General features: G+C 42.2%; 1 protein-coding gene across 2 annotated transcripts in view; it reads right to left on the bottom strand.

Annotated features, from left to right (window-relative positions):
- Positions 1-22,415, bottom strand: part of myripb (myosin VIIA and Rab interacting protein b) — a 131,759-nt gene that overhangs the window by 23,932 nt on the left and 85,412 nt on the right. For both annotated transcript variants that reach the window (XM_030078842.1, XM_030078843.1), the window contains exon 4: positions 13,414-13,550. In XM_030078842.1, the coding sequence (XP_029934702.1) occupies positions 13,414-13,550 (137 nt within the window). The remainder of the gene's footprint in view (positions 1-13,413; positions 13,551-22,415) is intronic.

The following is a 22,415-nucleotide window of genomic DNA, read 5'->3' as shown; positions in this document are numbered from 1 at the left end:
CAAATCACACACTGGCTCTTATTATTGGTCTACTATTAAACCACTGATGTGTGTTCTTTTCCCACTCCATAACACATTTGGGCCTTGCCTCTTGTGAGTTATGTGCTGCTACAATTACATAACCACTGCTTCAGCACCAATTCCAAAATCCACAGTTACAGCAAAAGGGACATTCATGTGGCCCAAGATGGAAATTTTGTGATTAAAATTCTTTGACAGGGCTACTTAAGAAGCAAGGGGAGACAGGCATGGGAGCAGATACAGCGACACTGTTGTGGTTACAACAACCCCTGCTGTCACCACCACATATTCCCTTGTTTGCCTATTAAATCCATAAAGCTTTCCTGTGGTTCCCATTCACGGTGTCCTTCTCATCCGGCCAAATGTTAAAACAAAGACATTGTAACCTACAAATTCATGGGCTTATTAAAGGGAAACTAAATATATAATTTTTCATTAAAATGTGTTGATTGTTATATTGTGATAAGTCATGGACTTTCTCATTCTCAAAAGGGTAATTTTTTAGAAAGTGTGTTCTACAGCAGTGTTAGCTATGAAAATATTTGCAATCATATTGTTGTAGTGCTACAAAGACCTGTAGCGATTTCAGTTCCCACAAGTGGGATATTTTCACTTTGCTGGATAGTTGCTTAGCTTGCCGGGGTTGAGACAATATTGTGACCCCACAAAGGGAACAAAAGCCCACCTAGCCCTGCTGGCTGTATTACTGTAGAAAATGCAACAATTTATAACTCAATTTTATTTACAGTTATTGACTCTCAAAAAAAGATAACATATGAGTAGAGGAATTTGCCAGACCACCAGAGTAGAGCCACATGAATGCATGTTGTGACAAGTCCTCTGATTGACCACAGCCTGGAGCCCTAGTCCAGATTCATTATCCAGACAAAATGAAATAACACAGTGGCTCCAGCCGCAGTCTTGGTCCTACTTCAGCCCATTCCCATGCAGAATATTTTGCCAAAACACAACTATTCCCCAAAGTCCTGCCACAAGCCTACGCCTCGTTCTAATAGCATCTTGCCCCTGCTGCTGACAAAACACAAGCACGCCCAGACTGCGTTGCCATCCTCCGTCCCAGACATAGCACCGCTTCTCCTGAGCTGCAGCGAGAACTGTCTGTCTCTGCTCCTGTTGGCGAGGTCGCAGCTTCATGCCAAGTGCACAAGGGCAGTCAGGCTCCCGGTGGTTTGGTGTGAGTCTGGTTTCAAGGAGCTGGAGCCGCTCGCTGATCTCTGCCACAGTGAGCTGTAACTCAGCCAGGAAGACATGCTAAGGCAGCCAGCCATTACACAGCCACTGCCGCTCCGCTCCACTGCCCACTGTTGCTGTTGGATGAAAACTTTACATGCCCAAAAAGTCCCCTTCTCAAAAAATAGATATATATTCAAATTAACTGCCATGCATTCATTTTAGAAATAATGAATAGATTTAGGGTTTAATGAGCCCTGGTTGCCCATGAAAACACCAAGCAAAACTTATAATAAATAATAATAATAAAATTCAACAGTACAACAATAATAAGTCACAGATGCTGGTAGTCTAAATTTTGTACATGACAGCGGGGGCAGCACAGCCAGCTGTCAGATATACTGTTCCAGCTTTACTAGAAGTTTCACTGCTGTTTGTCAAAGCTCTGTGAAGTTGTGGCCCAGAGCCTGGGAGTGATAGTACAGCAATCACACACACTTATATTGCTTCACTGCTACAGGGGATGACATACTGTAACTCATCCAGAAATGACAAACTCTGATGTGAAACTCCCTCTATATACACTATATGGACAAAAGTATTGGGCCTCCTACAAATTTAACCCACAGGAGCTTTAATGATATCTGATTCTAAATCTATGGGCATTAATATGGAGTTGGTTCCCCCTTTGCAGCCTCCACTCTTTTGGGAAGGTGGGAATTTTTGCCCATTCATCCAGGAGAGCATTTGTGATGTTGAGGAAAGGGCCTGGCTCGTAATCTCCGCTCTAGTTTATCCCAATGGGGTTAAGGTCAGGACCCTGTGTGGGCCAGTCAAGTTCTTCCACACCAACTCACCCGGCCATGCCTTTATGGACCTTGCTTTGTGCACTGGGGCACAGTCATGCTGGAACAGAAAAGGGGCTTGTCCAAAGTCTTCCCACAAAGTTGGAAGCAGAGATTTGTCCAAAATGTCTTGGTCTGCTGAAGCATTAAGATTTCCCTTCACTGGAACTAAAGGGCTGAGGCCGACCCCAGAAAAACAAGCCCATAGCGTTATCCCTCCTCCACCAAACTTTACAGTCGGCACAGTGCAGTCAGGCAGGGAACGTTATCCTGGTATTCACCAAACCCATTAAATTACTATTACAATACCATGCTTGAATTCAGTGAGCTTTTTAGAACGACCCATTCTTTCTTAAATATTTGCAAAGGCAGACTGCATGGCTAGGTGCTTGGATTTATACACCTGTGGCAATGGGACTGAATGAAACACCTGAGTTCAGTGATTAAGAGGTGTGTCCCAGTACTTTTGTCCATGTAGTGTATCTTGCTTGCTACCTGAAGGCAATAGCCAGCAAACATCACTCTTAAAGGAATGGTTCATCCAAAAGACAAAAAGAGAGGTATGTTTCCCTCTTACCCCTAGTGGTTTTTGTGTGATTTAGTGAGGTTTCCAAATCGGCTGCAACGTTCTCTGTCTCTCAGCATGCCAGTACAATGGGGCTGGATGAGTATTCATTTGTGGAACACAAAACAACAAAAAAATGTATGTGAAAAACTCCACAGCATCAGCTCTTTCCAAAATCAATGACAGATTGCTGACATAATAATCCGCAGTCCTCAGGGGTGAAGAGTTTTGCTGCCAATGAGCACTGGCAATCTGCATCCATCCACCTCTAATTCATACTCACTGGAGGAGGACAGATACAGTTTGATGGTTTGAGCTCCACAAAACAGCTAATATCCAGCTTCATTGTACTGGGTTGAAGGCTACAGGGAGGATGACAGCCAACTGGAAACCTCGCCAAATCACACAGAAACTAACTGGATGCATTGATTACACTTAGGAAAATATACAACACACCCCCAATACCTTTGAAGTATTGTGGGTGATCTGTTCCTGTGTGTGTGTGAGGGTGTGTGTATGTGCCCACAGCTCCTTGTCACAGCATACAGCAGCAACCCAACCACACACTCTTGTTAGGCTTATGTGCTAGCACTCCACGTGTGTGTGTGTGTGTGTCCACATCCTCAGGCCAGCGCTCCCAGTCACAGCCGAGTGTTACCAGTCAGCAAACCATGACACACACTATCACTGCATCACTTTCGATTTGTTCCACACCAACTGAACCAGACCAAGTTGTGTTTGCCAGATTCAACTATCCTTGGTGTGTAATTCTGGCAGTGTGGAAAGGGACAACTGGTGAAGAAATTACCTGCAGCAGCTGAGAACAATGTGGAGGTTTTAGTCTTTAAGGAAACTGCCAAGGGAATTCAATCAGTGATAGTGTAACCTCACTCACAGGTTTTTGTACAGAGTGGAAAAAACCTGCAAGAAAGTTCTCAGTTTTTGGGGGATGAGCTAATGAGACCAAACCACTGCCCTCTATCTGGCCTCTTGAGTTGTCTATCTGAATTTGAAGAGAAAGCACAACTTGTTACATGCCCTAATAATTTGTAAGTCTCTACAACTGCATGATTGAATATTGGCTCCAAGACCTCCTTATTTCACTGCTCATTTTTCAACATCTCTCTTAGTGCATTCTGCAGGGCATAATCTCTCATCTGGTAAAACCAGGAGTCCAAGAAAATGGGGGAACTTGGTCGAGGCTAGTGACGGTGACAGTTACATAACACACAGGTCACTGCTGTTTACAAATCAGCGTCAGTCTCTGTTATGAGTGTCTGTCAACATAACCAAACCATCAGTGAGATACCCACAGAGAGTAAGACTTGGATGTCAGCTGTCAATCCTGTGGATGCAGCCAGAGGACCATCTGCCCTCACTTCTTTTATCCCGAACAAAAAATGAAATTCATCTCACTTGGTGTGTTATTGTCTACGGACCACCAAAAAGGAACTTGGTGGTTCGAATGACAGACTGGTCTCATCCACTGATATAAATATATATTTTTTCTCTGTCTATCAGATGTGGTATCTCATTAAGCCTTGATCAGCATTTCAGTATCTTCAAAATTACACCAATTTGCCGATGGGGGCCATATTGTTGTTTTTTCATCTGTGTGCTGTGTGTGAAATCTCAGACACTAGTCATTGGATTTTGACAGACATGTGAGGAATGATGTGTCTTGCTGCATTTTGGTATTCTCAAAATTGCACTGGCCCAAGGAGGGCACTTCTATTACAGGTCAAAGCAAGGTGACATATCTGTTAGTGACGTGTCCAGAAGCTGCCTTGACAAAATTGAGGTGAAGGAAGGTTAGTGTCCTCTGTCTCAGTCCAGTACCTTCCTCCTATATGTTCCACTTCCTTATTTCTTCACCATTCCCCCGAGCGGTGGAGGAAGTCACTCAATATCGCCATGGCAACTGTGAAGATGACAGCGGTGGTCTGCATCTGACTGCAAGTGTGTCTGAGTGTGTGTCCATGTGTATGAGAGAGACAGAGAAAGTACCAAAAATGCTTGATTTTGCAACACTTGAGTGAAAAATTAGGATGATGTTTTTACAGACTCTCGTGTGTATTGTGTAACAAAAACTGTGGCAATTAGGTGTAAAAAGCAAGTCAAGGGAAAATGGCACTTAAAGGGCCATTCAGTAATTTCTCATTTTTATTGACCCCCATCAGCCACAACAACAACATCAACCCATCCCTGGCACAGTTTATGGTAGCTTGTAAGAAAAACATTAAAGTCACATCTTCAGACTAGAATGAGGAGGGGAGCAAGAACAAGAGAGCCAACAGAAAGGATCTTGGTAGAAAAGAAATAACATTTAATGATGCACATCCTGCTTTGTCATTTGATTTTTAGGCTTGAGTGTTGAGATACCAGTTGCTTCCCCAACACTGACCTCTTTGAAAAACCAAAAATGTGAATAAGGGGCATAAACAGAATGTGGAGTTTAAAAGAATCTCTTTCTGCATCAATAGCATAGTCCTCTGAAACTCTGGGAATACAGTCCACTTTGTGTTCTTCTCACTAACAGTATGCAAACCAAAGGCTAATGTTAAGTATAACACTGCAGTTTAAATGAAAAACAGCTTGCCATCAATGGCTTATACTTGCAGTGGTGAATAAAACTCGATTGAAACCACAATTCATTGTCCTCCATGCTCCTCCCTCTTGAAATGTCACTGACAAAATTTGGGTTGGTTGTGCAAGATGAGGACCAATCTGGGCCATAGTTTGATGGGACTTTTTTATGCAAAAATATATTGGTTTTGACATTGATTTGACAATTTCATGTGAAAAAATGGGGCAGTTCTGCAAAATTGCACGTTCTGAAATAATAGGGGGTTTCGCTGGGTGCGAGAGATACAGTGCAGTGCAGAGAGAATGAGAGCAGAGGAGAAGAAACGCAGAGAACAAAAGGAATAGAGCGAGAGCGAACAAACAAACAAGTCAATAAAGCTCCACTTAGAGCTGAAGTTCCTGAAGCGCCAGCAGCAGCAGCAGGCGGAGGAAGGAGAGTCCAGACGGTTTCCTTTCAATTACAATGGAGCATCTGGCAGCACACACAGCCTCATAAACAACGGCTGAACTGACGGGACGTCTGTTAATATCACGACAGGCTGGGATGTAGTGGAGGGTAAACACAGTGGCATTCGGTTTACCCAGCGTTTCATCCAGGAACCAGATTTTACCTATTTTTATTAGGATGATATACATCTTCGGCATGGAAGAGGTTTGAAAAATAATCAGCACTTCAGGCAGAATAAGTTTTCGAGAAATGATAAAAGTTTAGAAATCATCCCTTGAGACTGCAGTGGGACGATGAAGGGAGAATTCTTGTATCCCTTTCTGCTTGTAAACCCTTCAACCTCTTCATACTAGAAATGCCTGTTTAAAACTCTGTGTGCGTGTGTGTGTGTGTGTGTTTGTGTGTATGCAGAAATTAACAAACGCCCAGAGCAAAACTGCCTGTAAAAGTTCATAAAATGCCAGTGAAATACAAAATGAGAGGACGGAACATGCCCTCAAAGTACCATTTTTGCATTTCATTTTTACATTTTCATATTATAGGTGATCCATGGGAACCCATGACTGGCCAAATACTTTCAGTGCTTTCTGGGCAAGAAAAAGGGTGTGTTTTTGCCAGAAAACAACTGAGAATACAGCCTGAAGCAGTAAAAAATGTCGATTGCAAGCAGCCAACTGCGGAAGGCCAATCTTACACAAACTAATACAATCACCACGGCAAGAAAAAAAAAAAAAAAAAAAAAAAAAAAAAAAAAACTCAACAACTGAGAGGTGAAGGGTGGCTTGGTTTGTAACACTGAGGGGAAAATGGCACTGTGCAGGTCTGTGGCAGAGGGAATAAAGCGTGGGGCTTGTATGATGCTGTTATTCAAACTAGCACCACTGATAATGGTATAAATACTTGCCAGTTTACAATACAAATATAATATTTCATAGTGAAAAACTCCCTGCACAGAACCAAACTTCCTGTACAAATCAGATCGAGGATGCAAATAGTGCCCTCAAATAAATAAATAAATAAATAAATAAATAATTTTCCTACACTAGTGCATTTGAGCAGACAGATCAACACGACGGTGAACCCACGGGCTACAGGCTGGACCAAGATAGGCTGCTCAAGGTCACACAGTGTCAAGCCGGCTGCCTGCATACTGTACATATGTACTACACACATACACACACACACACACACACAGAGTGCGTTGCATCCTCCGTCCCCATGCTCCCACTCTGCCCCGTCCCTGTGGTGGTTTGTTTTGCAGCCAGGTGACAGCAGTGGCTCTGGGCTCCTGTTTAACATTCTGCCCTGACTGAGCCCTGAACTCTGAGTCACCACACTTCCAGCACGGAGAACACACACAACAGAAATGGTCAGGCGGAAAACAATACGCCTATAAATGTCTGAAGCGCTTAAGTTGAAGTTGTTTTTTTCTCTTTTAAGGCACCTCACTTGGAGGATGAAGTGATGGTTTAGATTGAATATCTAAAAATATTCTGCTGCGGTTTAATTCCAGTGTGATAGAGAGAATAAGAGAGGCCGAGCCAAGGTCACTCCTCACAAACAGTGTAGCACCACTGACTCACTGGTTTCACCTATAGCTCAGTGTTCAGGGCTGAGCCGGTGTTCGCACAAATGAACGATCACTGGCTGAAATAAATCAGACTAACATGGCATACGATTCTCACTGCAAGTTCAGAAGCCTAATTATCATTTAGGATCCTCTCCTTTCATTCTGTTCCCTTGATGTTGAAATAAAATCAGTAAGGCTTCATGAATGCAGCGTTTCATTTGCATTCATTTAGCTGTGCTGCCCCCAACAGCTGTAAACAGTGAGAAAAATGTAAATGCAATGGAAATTCATCAGCTGACCTTATTGCTCAGCCTACCCCAAAAAAGCAACTGGATTTCCAGCACAATAACCCAAACATCTTCATTATAAAAACCCACATAAGAGCTATATGCTTGAACTGCAGCACCTACTGGAACGGATCCTGGAGCAAGCTGATGATGAACCAAAATTACCCTCCGGATCTGCAAACTAGAAGGCAGCCTGCAGAGCGCAAATCTCTGCCAGCAATAAGCAATTCTCAGACTTGCAAAAGATGCAGCCTCGGTATAGGCATGTGCTTGTTTCTAATCCATTTTTGATTTTCTGGCAAAATAGCTACTTGATTGCCATGTTGTTTAGCGGCTGATTTGGAAGTCCAGGATGTGGCACATTCTCATCAGCACAATAGTTACGGCCAAACAACAAACATTGTCTAATGAGGGAATTCTCGGATCCGGATCACCGCCAAATCCTAATTAACTGATACTTGGGCCAAGGCTTTTTTCTGTGTACCAGATTTCAGCCAGTTTGTAATTTTCTGAGATATCTTGTTAGCAAACAAACAAGGCTGAAAACAACCTCCTTCTGGCTTTGTCAATGCAGGTAGAAATCACACAGGGAAAATGCATGAATGATGCATTTCCTTCTAGTGATGATTTTCTGGTGATCGTTTTCTGCACCTCCTATTTATTGACTGGAGCCCGAATCCAGCATGTGTAGGCACTTATTCATTCTCTCTGAAAGAATGAGTCATGCACGGAGAGGAAGATACACAGCAAGCACATGCAAGCACACACACACACACACACACACACGGGCACACACACACAACAAGTTATAAGTTGACAATTCCTTTACCGAGATGTAAATTAAACGGGAATTAAATGCAGTCTTGCAATCAGGGGAATGTTATCATCAGAACACAACATATACGTTTTTGTTATGTCTTTATGAAGGCTGTCTTGCTAAATCATAAAATTCAGCACTGCATTCAGCGGCACTATCAGGTGCGGCTGCCACAGCGTTATCTTAGTGGCTTTATACTGACAGAGTGCGCTTTTCACTGGGTTGGATGGGTTTGTATACACCAGTGTGTGTGTACGTGTTTATTTGTCTGTTTATTTGTCTGGGCTTCTCCTCTCTGACAGCATTAACCCCAGATATATGGTGCACATGTGCGCACACACACACAAATAGAGTGACGTTGATGGAAAGGCAGAGGCAGAGAGAAGAAGAATAGGAAAGGCAAGGGCATGGACTTTTCCTTTGTTGCCACTCTGAAAAAGCAGTTGCAGCCCACTTCAACCACTTCAACGCGTCACACTGCCTTTTCTTTCTTCCTCTTCACTCTCATTTTCTCATTAGAGAGACCGGTATGTTTGAGGCGGATAATATGCCAGTACATTTCAAGCTGAAGTCGAAGTCCGCGTCTCCGAACCGGATAGGTGGGAAGCCTTCCACAGACATTAGGAGGGATGTGACGACGAGCACAAAAGGCAGGAAAAAAAGTGGGACAGCAGTAATCCCCCTTTGGAAATGAATAGGATTTGTGTGTCAAAAAATTACAAAAAACAAAACATGATCCCTGCTTTTGATACTCCATAACAGACTCCTCATATTGCATTTCAGCCATGACAACATTTCATCCAAGTGAAACCAGACTAGCAAGGTAGAAAACACGATGCTGCACATATTGAATGGATCTCTGTGCTGGTATAAAAATGACAACTATTATCTACAGTGATTACACTTATTTATCGTGATGGCACTACTTTTTGTGTTATGCACAGGTTCTATCATCCCACTTACCAAATAAATATCTAAAAAGAAATATCTATATATCTATAGATAGGTAAATAGATAGCTCAAGTAATACTTTTTTAGAGAGAGGGCACAAATAGAAACAGACAAACAGAAATATTATATGCTTTTCTGTCACATTTGCACCATAGAAGATGAGGTAGATATGAGGTAAATCAGATTACTATAACTTAACAATTAGTAGCAAAGACACACTTTAAGTCTCTGTGTAGGAACATTAAAGTGGTTTTCTTTTGGGAAATTTTGAACTGCTATAGATAAACACCAAATAACTCAAGTTTTGTGTAGCCATAGCGAATCTGAACCTGGTAAACAGCAACGGTTAACACTAATGGATGGATATGATTACTGGGGAGGGCCACTGAGATACTTTATGTAACCCTTACCACCTTCTCCTTCACATTCTTCTTCTCTTTTTTTTTTTTATTGCACTTTGCTTCAGGTTATATGTGGTGCGCTGCGTGGAGGCTCCACCAACGCTTTGTCCATGTTTAATGTGAAAACTCTCTAGGGGGCAGATCTTTCATGCAGCACAGCACACACTGGCTCTCTCGCTCTCTCCTCAAGATGGATGGACACACACACACACACACACGCACGTATCCACATACATGAACACACACATGACAGACTGACAGTTGGTAATGCAGGTCACAGAAAAGCCTTCCTCACTTTTGCTGGAGATAACGGGCATGAAAGCTGAGTTCCTGCTCTCTCCTGTTGGTTTGAAGGTCACACCTTCTCTCTAGGGACATGATAGATGTAAAACAATCACATCTCTCTCCCAGACTGTCATGTCAACTGCAATTTCACACTGGTCCACAATTGATTTTACTAGCATTGGACCCTTGGTGATAAATGAAGCATTTTTTTTACTACAGCACATATAAAAGCAGCCTATATTTCACATATGGCTAGGACACAGTTTATAAGGATGTTTAACATTCCTGTGGTCGGTCTCTATATGCACTAAAGAGGAGAATGCAGTGCCAAGACTCTCGGAGTGTTTCTGGGCTACATAATGCAGCTGTTCAGAAACTCAGAGCTACGTTCCAGCCCTAACTGAATTACAAAAACAAAAAAAGAAAGAAAGAAAGAAAAAAAAAGCGTGATTCACTACCTGAACTAAGCAAATTTCATTTCAGCACAATGATAATCTGTTGACCCTTATATACAGCCGACTTGTCAAAACACTTGAGATGCCGCATTATCTGTTCAAATAAAATGACCTCAAAGAAAGGTTCTGTCAAATAAATAAAATCCAATTCTCCATTTGGACAGCTGTGGCCTTGGTTTATTCCCTGAACATCTTCACAATCTCTGCCTATTCAGTGTGATATATAGCATGAAAGCGGGGTGGGGAGGGGTCACTCTCAGGATGTAAAATAGGATCTTGTCATGGACAGCACTCATAAAAACAGAGGCAGGAATGAACGAGTATGCAAATATTCACAAAAGCAGACAAAAGCGATGGATAGAAAAATGATTCTATAACTCAAAGATATGAAGTCAGTAAATCAGAGTCACTTTCATACTCTACGAGCAAACAATATGTGATCCAAGCATTAATGAAGCGTGCACACACAACTGGCAAGCACTCAAACACATACAATAGTGCAAGCACTCAAACACATACAATAGTGCAGAAATTGCGCATACACATACACAGGCGTTACAGTATATCCGCAATCATGCCATAAGCCAGCCAGTCACAGCTAGGCGGCCAGCGGGAGCAGAGATGTGAGTATTTGAGACCTGGAAGCAGTATAATCTGTTGGGCTCATGTGAGCTGGGACACCAGCAGCCAAACCACATAATCCTTTTTCCTCCCCAGATGATGTAAGAGAGGAGAGGAGAGGAGAGGAGAGGAGAGGAGAAGAGAGGAGAAGGGAAGGGAAAATGTGGGGGGATGTAGAAAAGTGGAGAGCTGATTAAAGAGAAGGAGAGAGAAACATGTACAGAAAGGATGGCTGAAGGAAGAGATGGAAATCAGGAGGAAGGATCAGGTTGCCTGCACAGGACAGGTGTAACTCGGGGCGGGGGCGGCGGGGGTATCACCAGTCACAACAAGAAACACAGCAACACCATTATAGTCCTGGAAAAGCTGCCCATCTGAAGAGCAATTTTACCATTTTACTGCAATTGTCCAAACCATAGAAAATGGATTGTCAAATGTCAAAATTGTCTGTCAGAGTCTCAGTTCTTGCCATTTGAAAATACAGAGGACTGCAACTGACGCATATAAAGCATCTGGAAAACAAACAAAAATGTAGGAAATAACATGGTAGCAGGCAACATACTCATAGACTCTTATCTAGCCATGACATTCCAGATCTAAGTATCTATTTATTTATTTATTTATTTATTTTAAATTTAAGAAAGTCATGATGTTATTGTGTTAATTTCCACCATGTTGACAATCTGATATTAACCTCACTTAGTTTTCTGTCCAGCTCAAATGCTAAACAGGACCAGTAACCCCACTCAGTATGAGGAATAAAAATGAACAAATATGATACATTTACATAGGTATAAAACCGAGATTGTGTTTGTTCATTTTTATTCTTCATTTTGATGTTGCTCCACAGTGGCAGCTCTTACAGATGCCACACCCGGTCTTGCATCTGTCCTGCAATAGCACTGCAAAACTTTTCAGCCAATAAGTTTTGGGAGCAGAAGTGCAACAAGCGTATAAAAAAAAGTGATGCAAGGACTACATCATAGGGATGAGCAAAAATTCTACATTTCTGCTTATTGTCTTTCAGTAGAAATATATCACTGACAAATAATGAGATCAAGTTAACATGATGCACAGTTCTGCTGTTTAAATGATTGTATAAGCAAATATTAATTAGACTATTTCACAAAATAAACTATGCGGGGAGGATCTTTTGAATATAAAATTTATTGTACTCTGTGTTGGCCGGTACTATCAAAATAATTTCTGATGATTACCATAATATTAATTTTGTGCACATTGGAGGTTCTGCTAAATCACTACGTACATTATGGACAAAGCACACATCACTGAAACGTACTGTAAGTTTGGAAAATTGCTCATCATCATCTCATCTCTTCATCACCCAACTTTGCCCCGAGCGTCTGACCTGATTTACCCCCTCTGTGCTCTCTTCATCCATTTAATCCAGTGTACCGGGGCTTGTAATAATGCCTTGTAGCCAGCCACAGAGGCAGCCAGATCATGTTGCAGCCGGGTCAAAACAATGGCATCTGGAGGGGGCTGGATGAAAGCTGCCCTGCTGCTGTCCAGCACGGGAACAATTCACTGAGGAAGCAAAGTGGCCTGAGCCACTGGATGGATTAGTTGGCAGGCGGAGTCCCCGGGGCAAAAGACTCCGATTTTAACACCATTCTTCAAAGAGTGCACATGCATGACAATACACACACACACACACAAGCGCGCACACACACGCACACACACGCACACACATTTACCACAGCCACACAGACACAATTTCTCTTCCATTACAGGGTGAAAGACTGCTCTAGCTGCAAACTGCAGATCAAGATTGTCCACCTTGAATTTAACACTAGGGATTATTATCTGTGAAAGTGTGTGTGTGTGTGTGTGTGTGTGTGTGTGCGTGCGTGTCTCTGTGTGTAAATGAGTGTGTGCTGTGACAACGAGACGCCGTTTAAATGAGAGCGTGTGTAATTGTCTGTGTCTTTCTGCATGAGAGTGAAAAATCAATTGGGTGAATCAGTGAGTGGGGGGACAAAATGTGTGAAAAAAGCAGCAGATGATGCAAAAAAAATAAAAAAATAAAAAAACTAATAAGCAATGTGAGTTTACCAAAACCTTGTTTCTGTCAGATTTAGGTATGTTAACCAGCTGATACCCAGATGGACAAATGATTTTGATGGGAGATGTCATGACTCAGGCCAAATCACTGAAACTGCATTGGTCACAAAATCACATGATAGTGCAGAGGAACAAAAATACGGCTTTAAAATCAAATATAATGCTGGAGAGAGAGAGATGAATGGATAAAAATCAAAGAAAGTGAAAAATTGAGAGGAAATGTAGAGGGACAATTGAGACCATGGGGAGGCTCATGTAAACAAAGGCAGGAGAGCAGGAAGTTACCTGGGAGATCAGACAGGGCTCCTCTCTCTATAATGTGTTTTCTGTACAGGGTCTTCAGGACTTTGGCGCTGCCGAACCTCTTGAAGCGACTCTTCACGTTGTTATAATACCATTCCAGGGACTGGGTCCTCAAAATCCTACAGGCAGGAGGACAGGAGAAGGGAAATAAGGAAAGCAGAATGGATGGCGGGAAGGTAGAAACAGAGAAGGAGGGACAGCAAAGAAGAAAATTAGGAAGACAGAAAGAAAAAGAGAAAGAAAAAGAAAGAAAAACAAGAAACTAAGTCAAATAGAACAGATGGCACAAAAACTGGCCAGTAGCAGATCTTATTATAATTGTTCCAGGATTCAAACTTTGAAACGCGGCCAGGTTTCCCATTACATCCTTGTTTAATTTGATGTTTTTCTATTAGCAAAGAGAGAAAATGGCCTGCAGGATTTGTTCTGTCGTTTTAAGAAAGATTTGAGTCATTCTTATGGAACATTTTCCAGTGATAAACGAGAGCCAGGCGGGAACTCGTTGTGTTGTGTTGTGTTGTGTGTCACGGCAGCAACATACTTTCTATAAAAGATCCATGTTCGCTGTCAAACAGTCACACTCCCAATTAAAGACCGGCTTTATGATTTGAAGAAAATAATTGGCTTTTTAATCCGATCCAATGGCGCCTCTCTCACTCTCATTTGCCATTTGGCTTTGTGTGTGTGTGTGTGTGCGTGTGTGTGTTTGTGTGTGTGTTTTTGAGTTGTGAAGTCACATCCTTTTCCAGGCTTTTCTCCACAGTTTGGTGTGAGGCTGGTGGCTGTTTGAGTGCCAACCAGACATCAGCACAGAACAGTCGATTACATAAGCAGAAATTCATAATGGAGTGTGTTATGAAAAGTGTTCAGAAAAGCGCTCCCTTTGCGCCTGTGTTGCAGCGGATTGCATGAAACTCTGCCAACTTTGCGTTTAATCTTGCAGTCCCTCCTGCTCCCCTTTCACTCTTTCATACGGCACTGAGAGAATCTGCCACACACATTAGTGAGCCTTTACAAACACAAAGATAGACACAGACACAGACCATGTAGGATTTTAAAATGTGTTGCTCAGGCACTCATATTAAATACAAACACACACTGATGTTACTATGTACGCGCAGACACAAATATGCATCATTTGCAAATGCTGTACATGCAAAATATGCAGTGACAGCAGCATGCATCACCACACTCTCTCCTGCTTCCTCCGGAATGCCTTTTGGGTAAACTGAGACCCTCACGCGCATATCCACACCAACAAAATCAGAGCACATGCCTTAATGTCAGTATTTTTTAGAAGTGCACGTGATAAATATGTAAGTATTAAGCATGCATGTGTGTGAACAGCAGCATTTGTCCTACATGACCTCCAGCACACGCACAGACTCTCCCACTGCATTCAAAATACTTTTCCCCCCATAAGCATCGACTCCATCTCACTGAAAATGAAAGACAAGACGGAATATGAGCATATATGAGAGTGTGTGTGAGTGTGTGAGTGTGTGTGTGTGTGTGTGTGCTTGTTGATGCTTCTACTCAATAAAGAGACAGACCGCTGAAGGAGAGGGTGAAAATAGCCGAGCTAATAAAGGGATCCTGAGTGCCCCTGAGGCTCCTTGGGCTGCCACATCCTCCATGCCTCCCTCTTAAACACCCCCCCGTCCTAACACACACACACACTCACATACATGCACACACACACACACACACACACACACACACACACACGTGCCCCATCCCCCTCCTCCTCCTCTCTCAGTGGATTTATTATCCTCGGCCTCTATCAGCTGGGCTGCTCAATGGGCCTCGGCTCCTTAATTCATGCCACAGGTCAGCCTAGTTGCTCTAATGGTGGCTGCCAAGCCCCAATGAAGAGGCCCGGGTGTTTTTATTTCGCCCTGGGTCCAAGGAGGATGGCGCAAAATAAATGACCCTGGAATAGCAACACACTGTTGGGCTGGCATCATCCACAAGGCAGCAGTACAAATAGGTTCCACCTGTACTCTGAAATGAGCTGGAGCCACAGAGAAAGCAACCTTTGAACTGTGAGGTATATTGAAAAACAAGGAAGTGCAGCGAGGGCAGGGAGAGATATGGTTTTCTCAGTGGAATCTCAATTCATTTTATTAAGCTGTATGCCTGAGTGGAATGCACAACGTGCTTTCAAGAGGGAGATTTAAACTGTTTTCAGCTTTAATTTGGAGATCTAATTTACAGTAGGTATACATGGTGCATGTGTGCACGCACAGACAGTGAATGATCTTAACATCTGATTCTTTACATCAGTAATGCAAAGCGCTCATTTCACAGCCTGCCTTTAAAATCCGGACAGAAACAGACGAGGAGTGAAACTTAAGTTCAGCTCAGTCATCTGCCTCCTCACATGTTGGGCTACACTAACTCGCTGAAATTAGCCAAGCTTTCCCTTCTCAGAACAGAGGGATTTAGGACAACGGAGCGGGGCGTCTCGATGAATGAAGCATGACATCGCCTCCCTAGAGTGATGCGATCTAAAAAAACGAAGTGAGAAAGAAGGGAGGAGAGTAGAGTGGATAAGCAGAGGCTTTCATGCGAGAGCTACACTGCTGGGCAAGCTTCTACAAATACACATTTCATAATGAGGCTGGGAGATTCCCTGATGCTCAGCTACTGCATGAATAAGTAAAAGGGATTCCTCTGGATGGTCTCTTGACACTCGGTCTACCCTGACTCCAGCAACTCTTTCCTCCCTTTAACCCACGCTGCCTGGAAACCTCCACTCTCATCCTCTGCTCCACCTCTCTTTTCCTCTCTGTCCCTCTTCAAAGACCACACTGGTGGTTTTTCATGTTTTAGCCCGTTTACTATAATTAAAGTACATTTTAAATCACTACCACACTGAATGGATAGAACTAGCATGGCAGGGGTTTCATGGCTGATCAGAGTATTTCCAGGTGGTTCGCCTTGCCATGGCCACAGCTGTATACTTTAAACTGATGTCACTACAGACACTTCCATCGTGACAAAACAAGCACCTAACCGTTTGGTAGATTTCTCTATGTCTGTCTCTGTCACAGTGCAAGCAGCTCACAGCAACAATGAAGGGTTAAGTTAAAATGAAAGCACAAAATTAATTAACATCATTGCCGCACTGCTAAAGCTATTTAAATATTATCGGCAGCTAATTCACAGCCTATTTTAGGCAAATGTTAATATTAGCTAATTAGATATGAGCTAAGATAGTCCTAATTTGCTGTGTTGTTAAGAGAATTATTGAATAATGTTCTGGCAAAGCCACCAACAACCTACCAGGCAGGTTGTGTTGTAAGTGTTCTGAAAAATCTGAATCAAAATCAAGAGCCCTAAAGTTATTTTCTTAATTGTTTTATTCATTTTTTTTGTGAAAACGGAGCATGTGTCCGTTAGTTGTGCATCAGTTCTCCCGATGCAAACAAACTCTTCTGTCGATGTGGTGACATCAGCTGAACATTTCCAGCTGTCGCCTTGGAAAGGTGAACCCAGAAATATTAACCTGAGAACCAACATCCTACAACGGTTCGACTCATTTAATTTCTGCGATTACTGCTGACCAGTTTTCCAGAGCATACAGTGACATACTGTTTTAAATGTTTGAATGCTTTCCTCCTACTTCCCAGGCAGCCATTTTTTTCCCATCTAAAAATTAAATAAAAATCAACTTGAAACATGTTTGAGAAAGGCAATCCATCAAAGTGAACATCCTAACTGGGTTTATTAAGTTGGTGCATGGTAATGAAGTTTAATGCTGGCACTGATCTGAAAATCTAGATGTCTCAAAGGGGTCGTGTTAGTTAGCTGGCTAACTACCAAACACAACATTCATCTTTCAGATTTATCAACAGCACGACTGCACCATTCCTCTCTGTTATGTTTGGAAGTAATGCACGTGTCAAAACAGTTCCTGAACCAAAGACTGTTTAACAAACTAAGTTTAAACCTCCATGACATCTATACTTGGAAATATTAACCTAGGCAGTAGTGAATTTGAGGAGAAAATATCAATGTTTATCACACTCACATTTTAATTAAAAACAGAGAAATCAGGTAAACATTCATGTCTAAAAATGGTATGCTTTGTAAAGTGGTTGGCAGTGAGACAAGGTGTGTGCGCTGCGCGGTGAAATGGGTTAAAATATGCAAAAATATTGTATTGGTCCTTTAAGATCGATCTGATTGTGTTCTGAATAGCAAAATATGCAGAAGAAGTGAGAAAAAGTACTTTGTAGCTCTGCCAAGTTTGCACTTCCCCTGGCAAAAGCAACTATTAACATAATTGACTTTCTGAGCCTTCTAATGAATTGGTTCGGCTTCTGTTGAGGAGAGAGGAGAGAAGAAAGAGCAGAGAGGGAAGCGGGAGAGGAAAGAGAGGGGAGGGGGCTGCTATAACAGAAGATCAAATGAATTGTTCTCTTCTGGAGACTTGCGGAGTGATTTCTCTTGTTAATGGAAGAAAATAAGATGAGAAATGAGATTGTTCTCAGCTCCAGGGTTAGATCAAAGGCCCCTGACGTTTGGGGAGTTGCAGCCGTCAAGTTGTGAGGTCTTAATGAGTGAACTTTCCTGAGGACTTGCTGTATCTAGTACAGTCTCGCTTCCATTTCAACAACTTTATCTCTGTGTTTACATAAACTCTGATTTCAGCCAGCGCCAGGCCTCAAATTGGGAATTCTTCAGACATCATGTAGAATTTTATTTTTAATTCGGAAGAGAGAGAAAATCATTAAAATGATTTCATGCTAACACTCACTAACATTTAACAGAAAGCAGAAATGAGATATCAATTAAAATCTAATGAGAGGCTGAAAGCATAGTGCAATATCCAAATAGCAACACTCACTTCAAACACACTCTCTGTTCACAGTCCCTGAGGAGACATACATCTTTTCACTTGACCTTGTCCACAGGGAGGTCAAAGATCACAGGTCAGCTACAAAACAGCATGGTAGGGATTCAGTGCCTTGCTCATGGGCACTTAAGCACTGCAAATGCTTGTTGTAATTGAAAACTACCTCCTGGCCCCTTACAGCTAATCTACTTTGCTCCCCCATATGTAACATAAAAATGAAGTGTGTTAAACAAATATGTTCACTGGTACCCAACTGCACTGCTGGCTGTGGAAAGGCCTGCGCAGAAACAAACTTAGCACACAACGGGGAGAGAAAATTAATATTAATCAAGTTCTGTTACGAGGATTTTGAGAAAATCTAAGTCCAAATAAGAATTAATGGTCTTTCATCCGCGTCCTTCGTCTCCTTTGCGGTCCTGTATTTGTACGCATCAGTGAAGATTAGTTAGACTGTGCGAAGGGAAAAGGGGATTTACAGTCTGTATGTGTTGCGAGCGGCAGTATTTTGTGAAAGGGGGAAAAAAAAACAGAGCAAGAAAAACTATTTGTGCAAGGAAAAGTGCTAGAGACTGTGTGAGCGGCTGTGCGTATGGATGACTTTGACTTTACCAGTGTATTTTAATATGTTTACCAATGTATTAAGTATTTATATATGTGTGACGGCTCGCGGTTTGTCACACATGCGCTACTTATTGTAAATACTTATGCATGTTTTAAGTATTAATGTGGTGCACAGATTCCCTCTGGAGCTACAGTCTCTATTGCTGCATCAAATTATAACAAACAAGCTTCTGCTGTCGTCAGTGCTGGCAGAAAAGACCAAAACACAAAAGACAAAGGTTGTGGGTCAAGCGCTAAAAGGCTGTGTGCTTTTCAGCAAACCTCGACGTTGCTCCTCTGTATTATTTAAAACAGTGTCTGGTTTGCATCAGGCTGGAAAACAGCTCTCACGCAGCACCAGTCCCCTAAATAACCTTTCTGGGAAGCAGCTGGGATATTGATCACCTGTCCGTGTTTGTTATTGCCATTCAGACAGGAAGCGAGGAATATAAAAGAACTCACCCTGCATAATGGCATGGATAGAGATGAACTCCTGCTTGTTTTTGTCTGTCTTTCCCTCTATATTCTTCTTTCTCTTCCTTGCTGTCTCTTTCTTTCTCTTCTCTAACTCTTCCTCTCTCTGCCTGAGTGTGTCTCTGTGCTCGCTGGATGCATGGATACACTCTAACGCACTCACATGCACACACACAAGCACACACACACACACAGACACACACATTCACATCCACAGGCCAGCCACTGCAGGTTCACGACAGGGTTCTCTGCCTCATTCATTTCACTCACTCGTGTCTTTTAAAAAAGTCTAAATTTAGGAGTGGTGCAGCTTCAGGCACTGCTCAGACAATCCCCTCTCCCATCTCGTACCGCCTCCTCCTCCTCCTCCTCCTCCTCTTTCCTTAATATCTGTCCTAGGGCTGGGCAATATGGACAAAATCAAACAATCACAATATCTCTACCTCAATATTTATTTTTTGACAGTATTGTGCGGATGACTGTTGGCGTTTTCATATGAAATTTACATACAAGAAAATTTTTTTGCTAAACAATCATGATGACCAAGCAGGCACAAACAAATAATATAACAGCTACAAAAGAGTAATCACTTAAAAAATTGCATCCCTTAAGCCTTTCAAGCCAGGCAACTACAAGACTCATGATATACCATGATATTATGATATCAAAAATCCCAGCTGGTATTTAGCCTCATATCATGATGTCAATATAATATGAATATATTGCCCAGTCCTAATCTGTCCGTCTTTTAAGACCTCAATCTGTCATCTATTCTCTCCTCCTCTCTCTGTCTTCTCCCACCTTTCCTCCCTTGTTCTTGTGGCTCGCTCCAGGCCTTCACCACTCAGGATGTTGCAGATGAATGTGTCAGCAGCTGGGAGAGCCCACAGCACAGTATGGAGGAGAGCTACAGTATATTAGGACAAACTGTTCTCACAGAGATGATGGCTAGAAGAACCCGAGTGAAGAAGTCATATAGAGCAGCTCACACTCCCTATGTATTATAAGCACTTATCCTTAGTTTTGCACTGCACAAACAAATGCTAAACTTAAAATATTACTTAACAATTAATTATGAAATAAAACCAGGTCACAAAATAGATTTCCTTTCACATTTTATTAATGTAAAAGACTGATATCTGATATTGAGTATATTGATACACCAGGTATACAATAGATTCCATTTTGATTTGATCACATAGTCTAACGGGTGCACTTGCTGTATGTGTGTGTGTATATGCATGAGAGCTCATTACATGGTCCAACACTTCAACACAAAACACACAGCAGCCGACAACTTGCAACAAATGTATCAAGTAGATTGCAACATCCTGAAACTGCCTGAGATGTCTACAATATTGCAAATTGGCCCAGCGCCAGGACGAAGAGCCTGACTATGCCCAGCAAACAGCGCTGTCCAGGGTCCTGAAACAGCAGCTAGTGCTCGCTGTCATGCTAGCAGGTGAATTCAAGTTGTCTAAAGCTGCTTTAGACAAGCGTCTGTCCCCCCGCCCCCCCCCCCCCAAAAAAAAAAAAAAAAAAAAACGAGCCAGGCTTGTAGACCCTGACGGCAGCAGTGGCCTTTTTTCAGCGAGTCCAGACTACTATTTTCTATTCAGTTTGTTATAAATATAACATTGGTTGTTATATTTATAAGTATTGGCTTCATCTTCCAAATGGGTTTGAACATTTGTGGTTTACATGCTCTCACAAGGAAAAGCTTGTATGGTGGCTTGGTGGTGTACTGCAACCATACCGTCTGTTCTTCTGGAAAACATGTTTCTTTTAGCCCATTTATCTCGTTAAGGTAAATAATACTCATTACACTGGAAAATGGATTATTCAGAGCTCACTGGCTACGACATACAGTAACTTGAGCCCTGGTTCTGCCATTGGGCTGGAAAAACATGCAGGCAAACAACTCAAGCAGCCAGTGTAGAGCCAGTGAAGCTACAAAGAGATGTTCTCTATTCAAACAAACCTACAGTATTGTTACTGACAAGTATTTGAAACTGTCAGGCTTAAGGCATGAACTATAATTCTGGCAGCTTCCACGCTGTCCAGATGTGATGTTTTCAGTTTTTGATCCTTAGCGCACGTGGGTCGTTTCAGGATGGATGGCCAAAGTGATACTATGTATGGGTCACTTTCAAAGATGAATGTGTGTAGTCAGACAACAGAATAGGGGAAAAAAATGGAAAATTAGATTTGAGCAAAACCTCAAAATTGAGCATAAGGTCTGCAGTGAGAACATAGCCTCAGAGAACCTGTCATGCTGTTTTCCACGAAATAACAGAGCTACATTGCCAGATTTTTCACAGGCAGCAACATATTTAAATATATTTCAGAGTAGATGTATGGAGCATATGGGAAAGTGAGATAATCTGCCCTCAGCCTCGTGCTTCTGTATTGCCAGAGAGCCACATGGGATTTTAAAGGCATAACATGATGAGGCAGAGCTCTGCAGCAGTCCAGCGATAGGGAAAACCCAGTGAGAGACTAGGCTGTTGTTACGCTTTCCATCACTCAAGCCTTTCTATATCTGACCATACTACCGAAAATCAAGGCTGGAGGGAGCTGCAGCCTCAAGCTGAGCAATTATGAAGAGTCAAAAACATGAGGAGCAAATATGATTAGTGGTTGGGAGAAGGCCAGAGAGTGTAAACAAAATCAATTTGCTAAATGTCTTCTGCAAAACCTACAAAGCCTGTGATAGTAATTAGTTCAAAACATGGTGGCATAAGCAAGGTGGCTTCTGTAGTTTTTTTAGGCCACTGTCAGGGTGGAAACCCTGGTTTTATCCTCTTACTGTCATCAAACACCTCAGCCAGGAAATGAAAATCCACTGAAATAACAGGATTTTAGTGATTACACAATGACTTTTTAAGCTTTTTTGTGGTGTTTCTTTTGCACAGTATGCAAGGTAGCATGCTGAACAGGGTGGGTTAGTGGTTACACACTGCAAAAAAAATCCATCTTATCAAGTCATTTAGTCCCATATTCAGCATTAAAATCTTGTTTTGTCGGCAAAGTAAGTGTAAAAATC

Source organism: Myripristis murdjan, chromosome 20, assembly GCF_902150065.1.
Source record: "Myripristis murdjan chromosome 20, fMyrMur1.1, whole genome shotgun sequence".
Classification (NCBI taxonomy): Eukaryota; Metazoa; Chordata; class Actinopteri; order Holocentriformes; family Holocentridae; genus Myripristis; species Myripristis murdjan.
Note: the sequence above shows the minus strand (reverse complement) of the source record. Positions and strands in the feature narration are given on the sequence as shown.